At 42.2% G+C, this 20,702-nt stretch overlaps 2 protein-coding genes across 6 annotated transcripts in view; one reads left to right on the top strand and one right to left on the bottom strand.

Moving 5' to 3' along the window:
* Nucleotides 1–20,702, bottom strand: part of sgce (sarcoglycan, epsilon) — a 24,391-nt gene extending 3,689 nt beyond the window's left edge. The window contains exons 1-11 of one of the 4 annotated variants that reach the window (XM_046326391.1): nt 20,378–20,700; nt 12,401–12,523; nt 11,950–12,107; nt 10,947–11,019; nt 9,627–9,825; nt 7,736–7,898; nt 5,742–5,956; nt 5,018–5,044; nt 4,184–4,369; nt 2,381–2,424; nt 309–352 (exon numbers count right to left, since the gene is read on the bottom strand). In XM_046326391.1, coding sequence (XP_046182347.1) covers nt 309–352; nt 2,381–2,424; nt 4,184–4,369; nt 5,018–5,044; nt 5,742–5,956; nt 7,736–7,898; nt 9,627–9,825; nt 10,947–11,019; nt 11,950–12,107; nt 12,401–12,523; nt 20,378–20,414 — 1,269 coding nt within the window. In that variant the 5' untranslated portion in view covers nt 20,415–20,700. Of the gene's footprint in view, nt 1–308; nt 353–2,380; nt 2,425–4,183; nt 4,370–5,017; nt 5,045–5,741; nt 5,957–7,735; nt 7,899–9,626; nt 9,826–10,946; nt 11,020–11,949; nt 12,108–12,400; nt 12,524–19,517; nt 19,602–20,377 lie in introns of those variants that run through there. The other 3 variants (XM_046326394.1, XM_046326392.1, XM_046326393.1) reach the window with 3 other exon arrangements.
* The window catches only part of ppp1r9a (protein phosphatase 1, regulatory subunit 9A), a 115,496-nt gene continuing 113,582 nt past the window's right edge, over nt 18,789–20,702 (top strand). For both annotated transcript variants that reach the window (XM_046326387.1, XM_046326382.1), the window contains exon 1: nt 18,789–19,111. The gene's annotated coding sequence lies outside the window, so the exon portion shown is untranslated. The remainder of the gene's footprint in view (nt 19,112–20,702) is intronic.

Below are 20,702 nucleotides of genomic sequence, written 5' to 3'. Positions count from 1 at the left end.
AGTGGAACAGTCACTTTACAATAGTGCATCTAAATCTTAAAGGGGGGGGGGGGTGAGAGTGATTACTTATCCTTTCATTTCATTTAATCATTTCTTAAAATCTTGACGCTTCAGCCATTGATGAAGTCTGAAACATCAATCTTTTAATAGTTGTTTAAAGAAAATGATTTTGATGGTGAGCGAGCGCTGCACATTCTCCATTTCAACTTGTTTACTAATGTCATATGAAGTACAAAGTAAAATAGTCTCTTATATAGTTGGCAATGATAAAATTATACATCGAAGCAAAGGCAGACCAGCATACTTACCTCCAGTCTCCGAAATGTTGACATACAATAATTATCTCTATCTCCTTTGTTAGCAATAAAATGAACAGACAGAGCAGTGAGTTAGACTGAGCAGGGAGTTAGACTGAGCAGAGGGCTCTCTTGGAGTTCATTGACATGCACACAAGGAGGAGCTAAAGTCTAGTTAGACACAGTAACTACAGAAGTGTAGGTGGGGTAAAAAATGAACAAAAATCTAAACGCAACATGCAACAATGTCAAAGATTTTAATGAGTTACAGTTCATATGAGAAAATCAGTCAATTTAAATAAATAAATTAGGCCCTAATCTATGGATTTCATATGACAGGGGCATGGATCAGCAAACCAGTCAGTATCTGGTGTGACTACCATTTGCCCATTGCAACGTGTTTGTTGTCCATAGCTTATGCCTGCCTGCCCATACCACAACCCCACTGCCACCATGGGGCACTCTGTTCACAATGCTGACATCAGCAAACCGCTCGCCCACACGACAGCATACTGCCCGGTACAGTTGAAACCGGGAATCATCCATGAAGAGCACACTTCTCCAGCATGCCAGTGGCCATCAAAGGTGAGCATTTGCCCACTGCAGTCAGGTCAAAACCCTTGTGAGGACGACGAGCATGCAGATGAGCTTCCCTGCGACAGTTTCTGACAGTTTGTTTCAACAGCTGTCGGGGTGGCCGGTCTTAGATGATCCAGCAGGTGAAGAAACCATATGTGGAGGTCCTGGGCTGGCGTGGTTACATGTGGTCTGCGGTTGTGAGGCTGGTTGTAAGTACTGCCAAATGCTCTAAAATGGCGTTGGAGGCGGCTTATGGTAAAGAAATGAACATTCAATGCTCTGGCAACAGCTCTGGTGGATATTCCTGCAGTCAGCATACTAATTGCACGCTCACTAAAAACTTGAAACATCTGTGGCATTGTGTTGTGTGACAAAACTGAACATATTAGAGTGGCCTTTTATTGTGCCCAGGATCAAGTGCACCTGTGTAATGATCATGCTGTTTAATCAGCTTCTTGATATGCCACACCTGTCAGGTGGATGGATTATCTTGGCAAAGGAAAAATGCTAACTAACATTGGTGGAAACACATTTGTGCACAAAATGTGAGAAATAAGCTTTTTGGGCGTATGGAACATTTCTGGGATCTTTTATTTCAGCTCATGAAACATGGAACCAACACTTTACATGTTGAGTTTATCTTGTTGTTCAGTATAGTTTGGAAAGGAGCAAATGTAGGCTAAAAAGAGTATTCTGACATCATACAACCCAAGGACACACATTGTATTTAATACAACTTTCTACATCCCCGTAGGGAAATGAGGACCTACTTCAACTGAGAGGAAAATCATTACTGCAATATCTATGCAGACTCTCACATCAGAAATACCCCCATATGTTTTAACTCATCACATTTATATTTCTGTAGTGTGTTTGGTTGATCTGGATAAAAAGATAAAAGCAGGAAAGACAACTATTGCAAACTCAAATTGATTCATAGGCCTTGTACATCATATCAAATGGATTCACACATGATATGTAAGATACTATTAACATGGACCATCAAGCTATTTGATTCTCTATTTTAGTTCACTTGGCGGTATGTGAAACAACTGTGTAAAAAATAATTTGATGAATCTTTTGAATCTGACCTTATTGTCATTACCTCAATAAAAGTAATAGCACAAGAATATGTGAGATCAGGTAATGGGATGGGGTCATAGTCGATAATAATCTAGAGCCGCTAGCGTTCGCTTTTACCAGTCCGTTTGCGGATATCGAAGGTTAGTCATGTAACCACTGTTCTAGTAACTAAACGACACATTCATCTGACTGAGGAAAACACAACACATGCATTCAGAATATTGCAGCGAGCCGCCAATTAAGTTGCAGAAATACGAATGCGTCGTGCGAGATGTGCAATGACTATGCCTGGCCTAGATGATTGAGGATGATCATGATTAAGTCCACGGTGTCATGTTACTCAGCGAGAGACCTTAATGTATCATTTTCATTGGTTCAAGAGATAATAAAATAATCATCCTAAAGCAGGAGTCAATACGAACCTGATGGCTGTTGCTGTGGTATCTGAATCTGGTTCTGCAGGTTTCTGAAATTAGAGAACATCTGATTATTAGAGCACTAAACGTTGTATAGCATTGTCTAGAGTCTAAGCCAATTTGACAAAACTCTCACTCATGTTTTTGCTTAGTACAAACTGTATTAGGACAACATTGTGTGTGTGTGTGTGTGAGAGAGAGAGAGAGAGAGAGAGAGAGAGAGAGAGAGAGAGAGAGAGAGAGAGAGAGAGAGAGAGAGAGAGAGAGAGAGAGAGAGAGAGAGAGAGAGAGAGAGAGAGAGAGAGAGAGAGAGAGAGAGAGAAAGGGAGCGCAAGAAAGAGAGTGAGAGAGAGCAAGAGAGAGAGAGAGAAAGGGAGAGCAAGAAAGAGAGAGTGAGAGAGAGCAAGAAAGAGAGAGTGAGAGAGAGCAAGAGAGAGGGAGAAAGGGAGAGCAAGAAAGAGAGTGAGAGAGAGCAAGAGAGAGAGAGAAAGGGAGAGCAAGAAAGAGAGAGTGAGAGAGAGCAAGAAGAGAGAGAGAGAGCAAGAGAGAGAGAGAGAGAGAGCAAGAAAGAGAGAGTGAGAGAGAGAGAGCAAGAGAGAGAGAGAAAGGAGTGCAAGAAAGAGAGAGTGAGAGAGAGCAAGAGAGAGAGAGAAAGGGAGAGCAAGAAAGAGAGAGATCCAGATCTCAGAGAATTAGACCACATTTTTCAATTGGTACAAAATATATAGAGTACTGCAGACACTACAATTACTTAGGTTTTAAAATAAGCTCAACTGGACACCTTAATGATGCACTGAATTAACTGAGAGAGAAAACAACCAGGGAATTCTACGCCATTAAAAAACCAATTCCTATTGAAATACCAATTCAAATTTGGTTAAAACTAATTGAATGTGTCATTGAACCAATTGCACTGTATGGCAGTGAGGTGTGGGTTCCACTTGTAAAACAAACACCCCATTGAAACCCTGCATGCAGAGTTCTGTAAGATTCTCCTACATGTCCTGAGGAAAATTACAATCCACTAATAATGAAAACTCAAAAAAGAGCAGTTAAGTTTGGGAAACATCTAAAATACAGTGACCCCTTCTCATATCATTACCAAGCCCTGCAATACCAAGAGCTGAGTAAAGAAAAGAGTCCCCTCATCGAACTGGTCCTGGGGCTGAGTTCACAAACCTGTTCTACTAACACACTGAAGCCTCAGGACCAGAACATCCAACCAATCAGATCAAAACAAATTACAACACAGTCAAAACAAAAATACAATACTTACATTACTTACTGGGAAACACAAGCACAAAGGAAGATGCAGTGCTATCTGGCCCTAAATCGACACCGTGGCAAACTATTTTACCATGGTTACTGATCAAAACCTTGACAAAGTACAGGCTCAGTGAGCACACCCTTGCCATTGAGAAGGGTAGACAGGAAAACCTGGCTCCCTGTAGAGGAAAGGCTGTACAACCACTGCACCACAGCAGAACCTGAGACAGAGCTGCATTTCCTGACAAAATGTCAAAAATATAAAACAATTAGAGAGTGTCGCTTCCCCAAATTTGAAACCCTTATTCAAGGTTTCAAAGACCTCTCTTATGATAATAGGCTGCCTGTCCTGTTGGGGGAGGACGCACAGCGCTGTGGGTTGGCAGCGCACTACATTGCTGCCTGCCATAAGAGAGAGAAAGAGAGATAGATAATGAGAGAAAGAGAGAGACATGGTGCCAGAAGGAAAGAGATTGTGTGCATCTGTTCTTCTATGTGTTTATGTCCCTGCATGTGTGTCTGTAAACTCTAGCCAGGACTCACGTCTGTGTCTGCATCAGCGGCATGCTGGTGGTCTCGTAGTTGTCTGGGTGTATGGGGGGCACCACCTCCCCACTTTGGCTGAAGACAGGCAGGGTGGAGAGGGGCCAGGAGATCTCCCTGTTCTTAGACATGCTCCGCAGCTCCTTGGTCGACTTCTGGATGGAGCTGTGATGTACTAACTGGATACTGAGGAGAGAAGAGACGGACAGACAAAAACACCATAAATGGACCATCTGAGCTCTTATCATCTCAGTCAACAGGCACACTGTTGTGTACTGTACATACCTGCATTAAGGAATACATAAGAACATAGGAAATGTTTTGACAGCATTTGGTGTGTTTCTTCTTGGTAGGAAGAAACTGTGTTGTGTCGTTACTATTGGTCATTTGCCATCTGCTGAGTCGAGAGGAGGTTGTTTGAGAGTATTTCTCCTCTCCCTTTCACACTCTCTTCCCCCCCTCCATCTCTCTGCCCCCCCCCCCCCCCTCTCTCTAAACAAACCTGGTCTGAGATTTCCCTGCTTCAGTTACAGAACTATAGACGTTCCCCTTCTACACTCAACCATTAGAGGTGGTGAACCAATATCTGACCCTGGATCTGTGGTTAAGATCAACTTCCTTTCTTAACATGCCCCTTGCAGCTTTGAGCAGCTAATTGGATGATGGTATGTAAACACACAGATGACAGTATGGATGGACATGAGTATGTCACCATGGCGATTTGAAAGCAAAAGGTGAAAGGGGAAACCAACTGAAAGATCGGGGGTTCAAAGAAGAACCAAAACAGATCAAACTCAAAAGAAAAGAGAAACACAGGAGAGGATAAACACTTACTCTGGTGTTTGCATGTTTCTTTTATCCCTAGAAACAAAACAAAATGAATGAATTAAATACTAATATGAATAGTTAAAAGACATTCACACTGAAGTGAATGGAGAGCACGTGGCATTGGATGGATGGATGAATGGTAGAAGCGAACAGTACTGCATGGACACACTGAGTGGTGGGGGGTTGGAGGGGACAGTCTCCCAGCCTGTAAATGAGGGTGGGGGGTTGGAGGAGCAATATAATGGTTGATTGACCATCTATGTCATGATGATTGTGCTAATAACCATCAAAATGAGGATGAGAAATGGATCTGAAACAGAACAGTGTAACGTATGGAGAACATGCATGGACCATAAAACTGGATGGTTATTGACAAGCTGCGCTTCCAGAATATTTCACCCCTTGACGTCCATCTATAGTGGTTCAGTAGCATAACTAAACATCCCTTAACTCCCACTGAGGGTCACTGACACTGCACTCAGACTAATCAGTCTATCCCTCAGGATCTGAGAACTCTCACATGACAATTCAAAAGAAAAGTCCAACTGTAAACGTGTATCTCCTCAACTCACATCAAAACAACACTATTATTATTATTATTATATTACTATACTTTTGGTTCCATCTCCTCTTTAAAAGTGTAGACCTAAATGTGTGTTTAGTGTGTGTGTGTGTGTGTGTTGTGTCTGTGTGTGTCTCTTTCTGTCAGAAGTGAAAGCTGCACACTTACACCCCTTCTCGCCGGCAGCACATGGAGTAACCCAGGATGGTGAAGAGGACCATGGCCACGGCCGAGGGCACTGCCAACGTGATGAGGAAGTCGGCAAAGAAGTCCCTGCTCTTCAGAGACTCTGATGGGGGGTTGTACTCCCCGATGTCAGGCAGAACCCCTGTACCTGGGTCCGGACGGTTACTGTGGATCGTGACCACCTTGGTGATGTCCACCTGGAGAAGAGAGAGGTTCAATCAGTACTTCATTTACGATAGATATTAGGGTGGCAAAATTCCATTAATTTCCCCAAAATGCTGAATTTTTCCAGAAATCCCGGTTGGAGCGTTCCCAGGTTTCCTGCTTATTCCCTCCTGATTCCAGTGATGTTCCAACATGATTTCTGGACAACCTGGATATTTTGGGAAAGTTACCAGAATTTGGAACCCCAAAAGATATATAGTATTAGCAGGGTGGCTGGGAAAATACATTGAACAAAAATATAAACGCAACATGTAAAGTGAGGGTCCCATGTTTCATGAGTTAAATAAAGATCCCAAAAATGTTCCATATGCATGAAAAGCTTATTTCTCTCAAATTTTGCACACAAATTTGTTTACATCCCTGCTAGTGAGCATTTCTCCTTTGCCAAGATAATCCATCCACCTGACAGGCGTGGCATATCAAGAAGCTGATTAAACAGCATGATCATTATACAGGTGCACCTTGTGCTGGGGACAATAAAAGGCCACACTAAAATGTGCAATTTTGTCACACAACTCAATACCACAGATATCTCAAGTTTTGAGGGAGTGCGCAATTGGCATGCTGACTGCAGGAATGTCCACCAGAGCTGTTGCCAGTGAATTTAATGTTTATTTCTCTACCATAAGCCACCTCCAACGTCATTTTAGAGAATTTGGCAGTACTTACAACCGGCCTCACAACCGCAGACCACGTGTATGGCGTTGTGTGGGCGAGCGGTTTGCTGATGTCAACATTGTGAACAAAGTGCCCCATTGGGGTGGTGGGGTTATAGTATGGGCAAGCATAAGCTTCAGACATTGAACACAATTGCATTTTATTAATGGCAATTTGAATGCACAGAGATACAGTGACGAGATCCTGAGACCCATTGTCGTGCCATTTATCTGCTGCCATCACCATATGTTTCAGCATGATAATGCACAGCCCCATGATGCAAGGATCTGTACACAATTCCTGGATGCTGAAAATGTCCCAGTTCTTCCATGGCCTGCATACTCACCAGACATGTCACCCATTGAGTATGTTTGGAATGCTCTGTATCGATGTGTACGACAGTGTGTTCCAGTTCCCGCCAATATCCAGCAACTTCGCACAGCCATTGAAGAGGAGCGGAACAACATTCCACAGGCCACAATCAACAGCCTGATCAACTCTATGTGAAGGAGATGTGTCGTGATGCATGAGGCAAATGGTGATCACACCAGATACTGACTGGTTTTCTGATCCAAGCCTACTTTTTTTTAAAGGTATCTGTGAACAAGTGAACAACAAATGCATATTATATAGATTTATTTATTTTTGTACCTTTATTTAACTCGGAAAGTCAGTTAAGAAAAATTATTATTTACAATGATGGCCTACACCGGCCAAACCCGGACGACACTGGGCCAATTGTGCGCCGTCCTATGGGACTCCCAATCACGGCTGGTTGTGATACAGCCTGGACATCTGTATTCCCAGTCATAGATTTGGACTTACTGAATTTATTTCAATTGACTTTCCTTATATGAACTGTAACTCAGTAAAATCTTTAAAATTGTTGCGTTTATATCTTTGTTCAGTTTACATGCCTAAATATCACTAAATATACATTTTCATCTGAAGATTGTGGATTGGCTGTGTTCGTGTATGCGTGTATATGACATAACACACACGCAAACACATACACACTATAATTTTTGTTTGATATGGTCAGAGAACAGGTCAAGAGGTCACACCATGGTTCCAGGGTTCTGTCCAGTCCTCACCAGGTTGATCTTGCACCAGTCAATGTCGAACTGGGCCCTGAACTTCTTGTCACAGCTGATGACAGGCTCCATCTCCTGGCTGCAGCGCAGCTGGTTGTGGGGGTTCTCCACCTCCCTCAGGCAGGAAGAGAACTGCACGTCTGCCCCCACCATCACATACACACTGGAGAGCGAGGCAGGGAGTTAGACACTGACTTAAAGTACAGGTGGCTGGTGGCCCCTTTCAGTTTGTTGCACTGAAAGTAAAGGGGCTGAATAATTTTGCACGCCCAATTTTTCAGTTTTTGATTTGTTAAAAAAGTTTGAAATATCCAATAAATGTCGTTCCACTTCATGATTGTGTCCCACTTGTTGTTGATTCTTCACAAAAAAATACAGTTTTATATATTTATGTTTGAAGCCTGAAATGTGGCAAAAGGTCGCAAAGTTCAAGGGGGCCGAATACTTTCGCAAGGCACTGTATCAGCTGATGTAAGAAGGGCTATATAAATACATTTGTTTTAATGATAGAGAGACAGTTAGTGGTATATAACATGACTAATCTACACACAAACACGCAATCACGTTTAAGGTCAAGGAGAGGAGAGGAAGATTTAACAGCTAGGTTACACAGTAATATCACTAACAGTAATATCTTAGCCCTGATGGCCCAGTCTTTCTATGGGGCTCTCCTCTACAACCTTGTATCTTCCCAAATGGGGCCATGCATGTTTTTAGAACAACTTATGGCAAATCATATGGGGATTCATTCTTCCTGACTACTAAAAACTGCCTGCCAGTGTTTGTCTGAGGCTGTAATGTCTAATACAATGTGTTGATCTCTCTCTGTCTCTCTCTCTCTGTCTCGCTCTCTCTTTCACTTTCTCACAGTGGTAAGGCTACTGTAAGGTCCCTCCTGCATTGCATAAGCATCTGTAAGTGCATGTTTGTGTTGCAACAGATGCGATACAATTTTCTGAACATGCTTATTTAAGAATACAATACTTTGATGATGACAGTAGACAAGGCATTATAAAGCTGAAATAGTATGTTCTGAGGATGCATATTTAGGTAACAAACCATGCTTTTATGTCTGTATCTATCTTTTATGTCTGCGTCTATCAACTGAAGATACTTGAATTCATCATCCTCTATCAACTGAAAATACTTGAACTCATCATCCGCTATCAACTGAAGATACTTGAATTCATCATCCTCTATCAACTGAAGATACTTGAATTCATCATCCTCTATCAACTGACGATACTTGAATTCATCATCCTCTATCAACTGACGATACTTGAATTCATCATCCTCTATCAACTGACGATACTTGAATTCATCATCCTCTATCAACTGAAGATACTTGAATTCATCATCCTCTATCAACTGACGATACTTGAACTCATCATCCTCTATCAACTGAAGATACTTTAATTCATCATCCTCTATCAACTGAAGATACTTTAAATCATCATCCTCTATCAACTGAAGATACTTGAATTCATCATCCTCTATCAACTGAGGATACTTGAATTCATCATCCTCTATCAACTGAAGATACTTGAATTCATCATCCTCTATCAACTGAAGATACTTGAATTCATCATCCTCTATCAACTGACGATACTTGAATTCATCCTCCTCTATTAACTGAAGATACTTGAAATCATCATCCTCTATCAACTGAAGATACTTGAATTATGTATCAAATTCTCTTTTTAATACCTTTAAGGGCTGCTGAGGGTGACCCTGTTCCTCACCCCAATGAGGTTGTTGATGGGCAGGGGAACGCGTCTGTCCCTGTCCAGCGCCAAGGTGATGTTGATATGTAAATTCATCCTTCTACTCTATTAAACCATGTATTGAACTGCACTAAAGAGTGTTTCTGTTTCTATTTCTATGCCCTCACCCCTCTTTGAGGTTGTTTATGGGCAGGGGAACACGTCCGCCCCTGTCCAGCGCTGAGGTGATGTTGATGGCGTTGAGGCGTTCGGGCTGCCACACGTTCTTCACTGCGCCAAGGAAGTCTCCCAGAACCTCGCTGGCCAACATCTCCTCCACATTCATGTTCTTTATGAAGAACTCTGCCTGGTATGGCAGTGGGTAGTCTGAGAGCGGGAGGGAGGGAGACAGAGAGAGATTACAGATATAATCTGTTCATTTTAATAGGCCCAATATCATTCTGTGAACAAAGTGTACATGTTCAGTACATCCCTAACTGACAACCATATGTAATAATATTTAACGGCCGTAATATCAGACAAACTGTTCGACAAAGGCCAATGTTTGTCTGCTCAGTTACGTGTCTGTTATGACAGCGGCTCGGCTCTGGGCAGATGGCTAGTGACGTCACTGCTCAGTGTGAGTGAGGTCACAAAGTACAGGTGGGCCAGAAACAGCTGGGCAGCTTTTCACCAGGCACTGTGGTGCTATTGTATCACATGTAGAGTGAGACTGTACAGACGTACAGCATAATGAGATGTATACAGGACATTTTAGAACTTGTAATGTATTTGAGTTTTAAAAAGGCTTCTGAAGTTAGAAATTTCCACTTTGAAATGTCTAACTTGATTTTCCCTGTATCAGCCCCTACCAAAATGCCTATTAATTACAATCTACATAATAATTCACATTTCTTGTTGCTGCGGGAATATTTTCCTGCTGTGTCAAACTGGCTCAAATGAAGATCCTACACCTGTACTGTAGCTGTAGACCTCAACATGAAGAGCATTCATAATACTGTTTTAATATGCCCTATACACAATCATTTGTTCCCTATAGGAACACAGAGTGAGGCATTGGTTACTGTGGTACTGGGTATGACTTTATTGCAAGTCACAGAATAAATGTACTGTTACAATCTAACTACTTGTTTAGAGTACTAGGCCAGTTTTCAGTCAATTGCAGACAGTGGATTTTCAGATAGCGCTTTCAGAAGTGTGCTTGTTGATTTGCACAGCTGTGAGTCCCGTGTTGGGACTGTGTTGACCCTTAAGTAAAAAATTGTCGGTCTGGTTGAGTGTATTGCGTTAGCCTCTTAGGTTGATGTATTCTGGATAATATATTGATATATATTATGTGAATGTTATTCAGCCATTTTTCAAGGAAATAGAACAATTAGCTTTAGGGTATTTTAGTCAACATCAGAAGCAACCCTCTAGATTTAAATTAAAAACATCTTGCTTCATCATGTCCTCACTAAGCGTTTGTCTCTCTCTCTTTTTCTTACCTTCCGTGGACATGATGTTTATGACCAAGTTGTGCCGGGCCGTTTCAAAAGTGCGTCTGTTATAGGCAGTAATCTGGAACAAATAAGGGTAAAAGTTTAAGCCCAAATCACTACAGCTTTATGTCCTAGGCTGAGGCTCGCCGGCGAGGTCCGAGCCAGATGCAAACATATTCCAGAGTAGAAGGCTCAGAGACAAGAAGGAATTGGGGCACTGCATCCTACAGGAACATTCCTACAGGGAACATTCCTACAGGGAACCTGCCTTTGAGAACATGCTACAGTAGTTTAGACACATCTAAAACCCTAGAAAAAAGCTATATCACAATGCACCATGTGACAACATTTGCATATGTGCAAAAAACCTATTAATCTACCTGTGAACATAGAGTATCACAGTATGCGTCATAATACCCAGAAATAGTTCAAATAAGGGCTGTGTTTCATGTAGGCTTACCATGGAGTGTTTCTAAAATCCCTCATGGGAAAAATGAATGGTGGAAAAACGATTAGAACCATTTCCCTGCTTGACCCCTAGATTTTATGGGTATTATGACACATTCCACTGTGGGGCTCTATTGCTGGACTACATCATGTAAATGATACCCCTAACCACTACTATGATTGTTACAGGTTGGGCCCACATATCTGACTGATAGGACCCTGGCTGGCAAACTTAACTGCGGACAAGACCGTGTGATTGTTCAAAACATTCAATGTTATAATGTATTCATTGATTGATTGATTGAATCTACAACTTTTGATGTACTGTAGTTTAGTGTGTGTGTGTGTGTGTGTGTGTGTGTGTGTGTGTGTGTGTGTGTGTGTGTGTGTGTGTGTGTGTGTGTGTGTGTGTGTGTGTGTGTGTGTGTGTGTGTGTGTGTGTGTGTGTGTGTGTGTGTGTGTGTGTGTGTGTGTGTGTGTGTGTGTGTGTCAGAGAAAGCTCCACTGTTCATAACTGCAGACAAACAACTCTAACTCCTTTAGCATCACACGGAGCCAACACCTCTATGATGGTGGCCTTGCCCACGTGTTCGGCAGTGGGGGATCCGTAGAGCACCCCATCGCTGTGGGAGGTTCTCTGGATGTACCGCAGCCAGCCTGGCCGGTCTGGGTAGCCCATCAGGTTGGTGTTGAAGGTGATGGGGTCGTTGCTGGAATCCCCTGTACGGACAGACGTTGGTACATGTACAATAAACGCTTAGCCTAGTAGTTAGTCAACGAGGCCCTGAGAGCGTGATTTGAGACTGAGAGATGTAAATTCTACTCTGACACTGACATTTATGGTGATATTGATACGGTCTCTGTATTGGCTGTACTGTAGCTTAGCGAAATATATTTTATTACTGAATTGATGAGTATTTATCATAAATAGGTAGTCTACTAGTAGTAATAGTACAATTAGTCATCTGGTTATTATTGAATTGACAGATCCAATGAGGAACACAGACACAGACCAGGTTTGGGATAGGGGGGAAACTCTCCTTTGAAGTGTTCTCTCTCCAGGACATGGACAAACAGCACGCCTGCAGACGGGTAGACGTTCCGGTCGGCGTGCGACCTCGACAGGATGGTAACCACTGGAGCACAGAGAAAGAGGACACAGAGGTTATTAGCCGGGACTCCTGTGTGTGTGTGTGTGTGTGTGTGTGTGTGTGTGTGTGTGTGTGTGTGTGTGTGTGTGTGTGTGTGTGTGTGTGTGTGTGTGTGTGTGTGTGTGTGTGTGTGTGTGTGTGTGTGTGTGTGTGTGTGTGTGTGTGTGTGTGTGTGTGTGTGTGTGTGTGTGTGTGTGTGTGTGAGAGAGAGAGCGTCACAGTGTGTGTTTGTGTGCGTCCGTGTGTGTCTTCATCATTACAGCCCCTGCCAAATGCATTCAGAAGGGAAAAATGACTCTTTACAAGGTGAAAATCCCCATTAAAACATGTGAGGGGGAAGTGCTGTTGTCTCTTATGGTTTTCAAATCATTTGGGCTCGTGACTGATAAATCGGCGTAATCTGGGTGCCAGTCTATTTCTGCTTCAAAGGAGCAATCTGCAGTTGCTACATCCATTTTTTAAATACTTTTAAACTAACCAGGTCCATAATTATTGGCACCCTTGATAAAGATGAGCAAAAAAGACTGAAAGGTTTTTGAAAAAGGCTGTGTCATTATCCTCACAAGGGGAGGGTGCTGGAGTACTGAAAACGGGATCCAATCATTTTTAACCCCAATTTTGTAAAGATTGCTTTTATTACTTACTAAAAAAAGTATATTTCTCTTAGTAATTGTATTAGTATAATATAATAGAATTTGAAATGTTTTGAGCATGCAGTATTGCTCATTATTTGTATAATTTATTTTATACAGTCATTTTTCCTCATCTTTATCAAGGGTGCCAATAATTATGGACCTGACTATACATTTTAGTCATTTAGCAGACACTCTTACCCAGAGCGACTTACAGTAGTGAGTTTATACATTTTCATACTGGTCCCCAGTGGTACTCAAACCCACAATGCGGACGTTGCAAGCGCCATGCTCTACCAACTGAGCCATACGGGACCATATACCTATTGATTATTGAAGAATATAAACTGGGTGGTTCAAGCCCTGAATGCTGATTGGCTGACAGACGTGGTATATCAGACCGTATACCACGGGTATGACAAAACATTTTTTTTTTACTGCTCTAATTATGTTGGTAACCAGTTTATAATAGCAATAAAGCACCTCAGGGGTTTGTGGTATATTGCCACTATACCATGGCTAAGGGCTGTATCCAGGCACTCCGTGTTGCGTCGTGCTTAAGAACAGCCCTTAGCCCTAGTATATTGGCCATATACCACACCCCTCGGACCTTATTGCTTAAATATAACTTAATCTGCCTCTTGTGCTTAATTCAACTGTCGTACCCCATCAGAACCTAAAAATAAGCTTGTTTTAGTCATTTGTTTGTAAACAATGTAAATGTAAACAAATACTGTATAGCCTCAAAACATGGTTAGTCAGTCCCTGTATTCATAGTTCATGAGTTTGAGAGTGGTTACATTTCTCCAACGGCAGGGGTAACTGTTTTGTTATTGTTCGAACTGCAGATTTCCCATTAACCAATTTGTTTTCTTGCCAAACAAGGCCAGTACTATATAGCCAGAGAGGTTTGAATTATTCAGTCTCATTGATATAAGCCTAACACTGATGAGTCCAAGAACAGTCAGCCAGGCACCCAGGCTACAGGCGACTTGTCAGTAGTTGTTAAGGGCTAAAGGCCTATGATATCAGCAACCAGAGAGTCAGAGGGTCAGCGCAGTGAATGGTTGTCAACAGCAGTAAGTAGCACCAGCACTGGAACTGAGTCAGCCTCTTAAAGCTACAGTCTGGGATTCAAACAAACAAATGGCTGCCCCGCCACCTGTTTATGTAAACAGCTGTCGAATGGGGGGTACTGAAAGGGTAAGACAGTTTTGAAAATGTCATGAGGCATTTATATGTTATATTCCCCAATAATCAATGGCTCTATATCATTCATGTTAAAGTACAAAAATGGTTGTCCCAATCCCAGACTGTAGCTTTATGAAGCACAATAGCACTGCTTTTCTTCTCTGTCTCATACTCACTGACTCCCATTATACCAGAGTCTATCCATTTACAACACAAACACACACTTATTCTTTATTCAGGAAGTGTTGCAGAGGCAAATGGCAGCTCCTCCTCCTCCCCCTCCTCACCCTCCTCCTCTACCCCCCTCATCCCCCTCTCTCCCTCCTGCTCCTCTACTCTGGTTTGACAGAGCTTTTCTTCTTCTTTCTTTTTCTCCATCCTCCTCCTCCAGTGGGTAGGAGCTACGTTTTTAATCACCATGGGAGAGTGAGTGTGCTGGGATGGGAGGGGGAGGGAGAACTGCAGTACATTGTGTGTGTGTGTGTGTGTGTGTGTGTGTGTGTGTGTGTGTGTGTGTGTGTGTGTGTGTGTGTGTGTGTGTGTGTGTGTGTGTGTGTGTGTGTGTGTGTGTGTGTGTGTGTGTGTGTGTGTGTGTGTGTGTGTGTGTGTGTGTGTGTGTGTGTCTGTGTGTGTGTGTGTGTGTGTGTGTCTGTGTGTGTGTCTGTGTGTGTGTGTGTCAAAGAGAGAGACAGCTCCACTGTTCATGACTGCAGACAAATAAATCCAACTCCATTTGCAGAAAATGGAGCCTGGAAGAGCTGAAAAAAAGTCCCTACTCCCTACTGGAAAACATGTTACCATAGTCTTCATTCTTCATAATTATTAAGACATATTGGGAGATTTAGGCCACTTTCCCGGACACAGATTAGGCCTAGTCCTACCTGGACTAAAAAAATCACTTTCAACGGAGATTAACATGATTTTTAGTCCAGGATTCTGTGTCCCAGAAACCGGCCCATAATCTGTAGTTAATTGGAGTTACGTTAAACACTGCAAGAGTCCATATAATGGGTTAAACCACTCTGGAACAGACGAGATTACAGGCAACACAGTCAGATTAAGGTAACACAACACACACAGACACTAGCCTATGTCCTATCCAGTACACACAGACACTGGCCTATGTCCTATCTCCAGTACACACAGACACTAGCCTATGTCCTATCCAGTACACACAGACACTAGCCTATGTCCTATCCAGTACACACAGACACTAGCCTATGTCCTATCCAGTACACAAAATTTTTGAAGTCTAATCAAAATCAGACTGTGAACAAATATCTCAATAGACTATGTAAAATGCCCAAATAAATCTGTGAAACCCATCTGAAGCAAAACACTAAACCTTAAAGTGTCCCAGATGTCTTTTGTCCCCGGGGACCTGGTCACAGGAAAAGGTGGTCAATGATCTAAACGGTTCAATAGATGTGAAATAAGCACAGGGTTGGGATCTGCCATAGAACCTGCCTGGCAACTGCTATGATCATTGAGCTCTGGTGTAGGGATATTACTAGCCTATAGCTGAATGTTGTTTCAACATCACCACACTGACAAAGCTAAATGTGGGGCAGCAGGTAGACTAGTGGTTAGAGAGCGTTGGGCCAGTAACCAAAAAGTTGCTCGATCGAATCCCTGAGCTGACGAGGTAAAAATCTGTCATTCTGCCCTTGAAGAAGGCAGTTAACCCACTGTTCCCCGGTAGGCTGTCATTGTAAATAAGAATTTGTTCTTAACTGACTTGCCTAGTTAGATAAAGGTTAAAAAAATGTGTTGCTGCATAGTGCACTACTTTGACCAGAGCACTAGGAGCCCTGGTCAAAAGTAGTGCGCTAATGTACAGTTGAAGTCGGAAGTTTACATACACTTAGGTTGGAGTCATTAAAACTTGTTTTCAACCACTCCACAAATTTCTTGTAAACAACCTACAGTTTTGGCAAGTTGGTTAGGACATCTACTTTGTGCATGACACAAGTCATTTTTCCAACAATTGTTTTCAGACAGATTATTTAACTTATAATTCACTGTATCACAATTCCAGTGGGTCAGAAGTGTACATACACTAAGTTAACTGTGCCTTTAAACAGCTTGGAAAATGACAGAAAATTATGTCATGGCTTTAGAAGCTTCTGATAGGCTAATTGACATCATTTGAGTCAATTGAAGGTGTACCTGTGGATGTATTTCAAGGCCTACCTTCAAACTCAGTGCCTCTTTGCTTGACATCATGGGAAAATCAAAAGAAAACAGCCAAGACCCTAGAAAAAAATTGTAGACCCCCACAAGTCTGGTTCATCATTGGGAGCAATTTCCAATCGCCTGAAGGTACCACGTTCATATGTACAAACAATAGTACGCAAGTATAAACACCATGGGACCACGCAGCCATCATGCCACTCAGGAAGGAGACGCCTAGAGATGAACGTACTTTGGTGCGAAAAGTGTGAATCAATCCCAGAACAACAGCAAAGGACCTTGTGAAGATGCTGGAGGAAACAGGTACAAAAGTATCTATATCCACAGTAATACGAGTCCTATATCACCATAACCCAAAAGGCCGCTCAGCAAGGAAGAAGCCACTGCTCCAAAACCGTCATAAAAAAGCCAGACGACAGTTTGCAACTGCACATGGGGACAAAGATCTTACTTTTTGGAGAAATGTCCTCTGGTCTGATGAAACAAGAATAGAACTGTGCGGCCATAATGACCATCGTTATGGTTGGAGGAAAAAGGGGGAGGCTTGCAAGCCGAAGAACACCATCCCAACCGTGAAGCACGGGGGTGGCTGCATCATGTTATGGGGGTGCTTTGCTGCAGGAGGGGCTGGTGCACTTCACAAAATAGATGGCATCGTGAGGAAGGAAAATTATGTGTATATATTGAAGCAACATCTTAAGACATCAGTCAGGACATTAAAGCTTGGTCGCAAATGGGTCTTCCAAATGGACAATGACCCCAAGCATACTTCCAAAGTTGTATCAAAATGGCTTAAGGACAACAAACTCAAGGTATTGGAGTGGCCATCACAAAGCCCTGACCTCACTCCTATAGAAAATTTGTGGGCAGAACTGAAAAAGCATGTGCGAGCAAGGAGGCCTACAAACCTGACTCAGTTACACAAGCTCTGTCAGGAGGAATGGGTCAAAATTCACCTAACTTATTGTGGGAAGCTTGTGGAAGGCTACCTGAAACGTTTGACTCAAGTTAAACAATTTAAAGGCAATGCTACCAAATATTAATTGAGTGTATGTAAACTTCTGACCCACTGGGAATGTGATGAAAGAAATAAAAGCTGAAATAAATCATTCTCTCTACTATTATTCTAACATTTCACATTCTTAAAATAAAGTGATCCTAACTGACCTAAAACAGGGAATTTTCACTATGATTAAATGTCAGGAATGATGAAAAACTGAGTTTAAATGTATTTGGTTAAGGTGTATGTAAACGTCTGACTTCAACTGTACATAGGGCAGTGGTTCCCTGGGGGTACTTGAGAAGACTCATGAGACCGTAGGCCTACTGGTAAAATGCACATGAGGGATACTTCAGTGGTACTCTGGGCAGAGCAAAGTTCAGTTGGTGTTAAAGTAACCGAAAATGTTGGGAACCACTGGTTTAGGGAATAGGATGCCACATAAGGCGCAGCCCTCTCACAACACAGTCAAGCTTATTTTCTAAAACCACATGACAGTTACAACCACAGCCAAGGTCAAACATTGACCCTTCTTTTCAGAGACTCTTGATGTGGTTTAATTAACACATGTTGTCCACAGATGTGTCCATTCATAGAGGGAGACTTACTAGAATGGATATCCACATTCAGGTCAACATTCCCAATTCTATTTCTATGTCTCAGCCCAGATGACCTTCCCCAGGTCACTGCCAGATGAAACCTTAAAGACTCCAACAGGGCGGACTCCCAACTGGCACCCTATTCCCTACATAGTGCACTACTTTTGACTAGTGCCACATTGACCCTGGTCAAAAGTAGTGCACTAGCCTATATAGGGAATAGGGTGCCATTTGGAATGCAGTCCAGCGACTCCAAAGAAAGAAAGCAGAGATCATTGGCTACGCTAGCGACAGGGTGTGCTAATATCATCAGATCTGCTTACACCTGGCTCTCTGGGCACAGCAAGGCCTTCTGGAGACGATGAACCAACAGCCCCCTCTAATACATCAACCATTCATGGTTAATGCTCAACTCCCTAACCATGGCAGGACCCATCACACACACACACACACACGCATGCATATTATCTATGGTACACACACAAAACACACACCTTGCCATGTTCCCTTGCTGCAGATCACTAACAGAATGGATAACCCGCTTTTATGCCTTTATGGACCAACCCGACCTTGGGCACACAGCAGCCTCAGCCCAGAAATAGTCTTTATTAATGTCCTTGGCCACACAGTAAAAAAGAGCTTGTCTGTTGAAAGGCTGGCTTAGGCAGCAAAAGGATGTCCTCTGTCCTGTTGTTCAGTTGAATGTACGAGGTGGATCTATCTGTCCATTCCGGTCCGAGGGAATGCATGTGCTTTTAGTTTGCATTAAAACTACACAGACTTATGGGAGCACTATTAGACTTGATCTAGCCTGTGGTCTGTCTCTCTAGACTGGAGTGAAACTGTGCTCGGTTACTGGTTCTATAGGCAGCGGTTGCTAGCAGGGGAGGACCACAGCCAACTCAGACGTCCCTACTGTACCTAGACTGAACTTGATGCACAACCATTCTGGACTGAGGTAACTAACAAGGAATATATTTTCTCGCTCCAGGTCATGCAGTATTTTGGAGAGGGCTGTAAACAAGTAGTAGGCTATTGTCTTGGATAAGCGGGCATCAACATTTTTACTATCCACTGGAAAGTCTCTTTAAAAAAGTTACAGTAACCAAGGAAACTCTCACTTACAGCATCTCAAAATAATACAATTAGGGCTAGTCAGAATTAGACTGTGACTCAAACAAACTGAAGAGCAAAGATTACAAACAAAGCAGGAGAGGTTGCACCACAGTCTGTTACAATTAACACAAATGTGTCCATTAATAGGGAACTACTTGAGTGTGTCACCACCATGTTATGAGAATAGAGGGGGAGGGGGGTCAGGGAGGAGTCACACAAGATGTTCAACACTGCACACGCCCACTCACCGTCTTGTATGGCAGTTCTCTGCTTCAAACCCAGATTAGGCTGTACATGGATGTTTCTCCCAATCACATCATTGTGTGTGAAACCAGATACATGCACAATGAAAACTTAATAGACCAACAAACACAAACAAAAGCAATACTTATTTTGAATCTTTTCTCAAACAGAGGCATGTTTGCAAAAAGAATTTGCTGAATGCTTCACTTGCAATTTCTAGCACATCTAGGCACATGGCAAAATGTACTTACAATCATGTGGTGACATAGGAAAGATGTTTTCACACAATATTAGGCCTAAATGCATTATTTCGGCTTCTACATAATGTCATGCAAATGTATTCAATTCATAATGATATGACGACAGTATACGAAATAAAAGATTAAGATAACTTTTGCCCATCAATTGCATGACATACTTAGATGTACTGTAGCTATGTGATATTGGTATGTTATAATAGATGTAGGACAACTGGTTTGAATAAGGTGATACAATGTATCCGCGAAAGAGAAATGTTGGAAGAATCAGCAACACATCCTTGGAGGAATGGCAACATTATTGCAACAGTACGTTATAATAACTTTAAATTGTAAAATACCGGTAGATATATGTAGCCAGTTAATTCTACCAATAGCTAATAATCTCATATCCTAAATAGCTAAATAGTGTAGATTTAAACGGCAAGGCCACTATTATCTCCGAATAACGGGATAGAAAGCTAACCAAGGCAGTGGGAAAAAATGACCAACCCGTCAACCACATAACGTGTTAGCTGCTGTAGCAAGCTAGCTTGCGACTAGCTAATATTGCTAATACAAAAAAGCATGACTATTTCTCTATATTTCCATTCGAAATTGATACGTACCCATAGAAAGCCATACGACAAAAACCGCAGTATCCATATTGCATTTGCGAATGGTTATTTTTTTATATGAAAATCTATATTTTTCTAATCGCTAGTGGTTTGACAGACATAACAAGCATCCATGAAACTCCAGCCTCCGCCTCCTCATTCGAACGCTCGTGCTTTCATTGGTCGTTACATCTGGCGCAGAAGCTGGAAAATATCATTCCCGCACTCTATCAAATGGGTATCATAACGCCTATCATAAAAACGGGTGTGATGCAATTTCACCAATTGTAAACATCATCACTGTTTTAATTGAGATAATCTAATAAATTAACAAACT

The sequence above is a fragment of the Oncorhynchus gorbuscha genome, linkage group LG24, assembly GCF_021184085.1.
Source record: "Oncorhynchus gorbuscha isolate QuinsamMale2020 ecotype Even-year linkage group LG24, OgorEven_v1.0, whole genome shotgun sequence".
Classification (NCBI taxonomy): Eukaryota; Metazoa; Chordata; class Actinopteri; order Salmoniformes; family Salmonidae; genus Oncorhynchus; species Oncorhynchus gorbuscha.
Note: the sequence above shows the minus strand (reverse complement) of the source record. Positions and strands in the feature narration are given on the sequence as shown.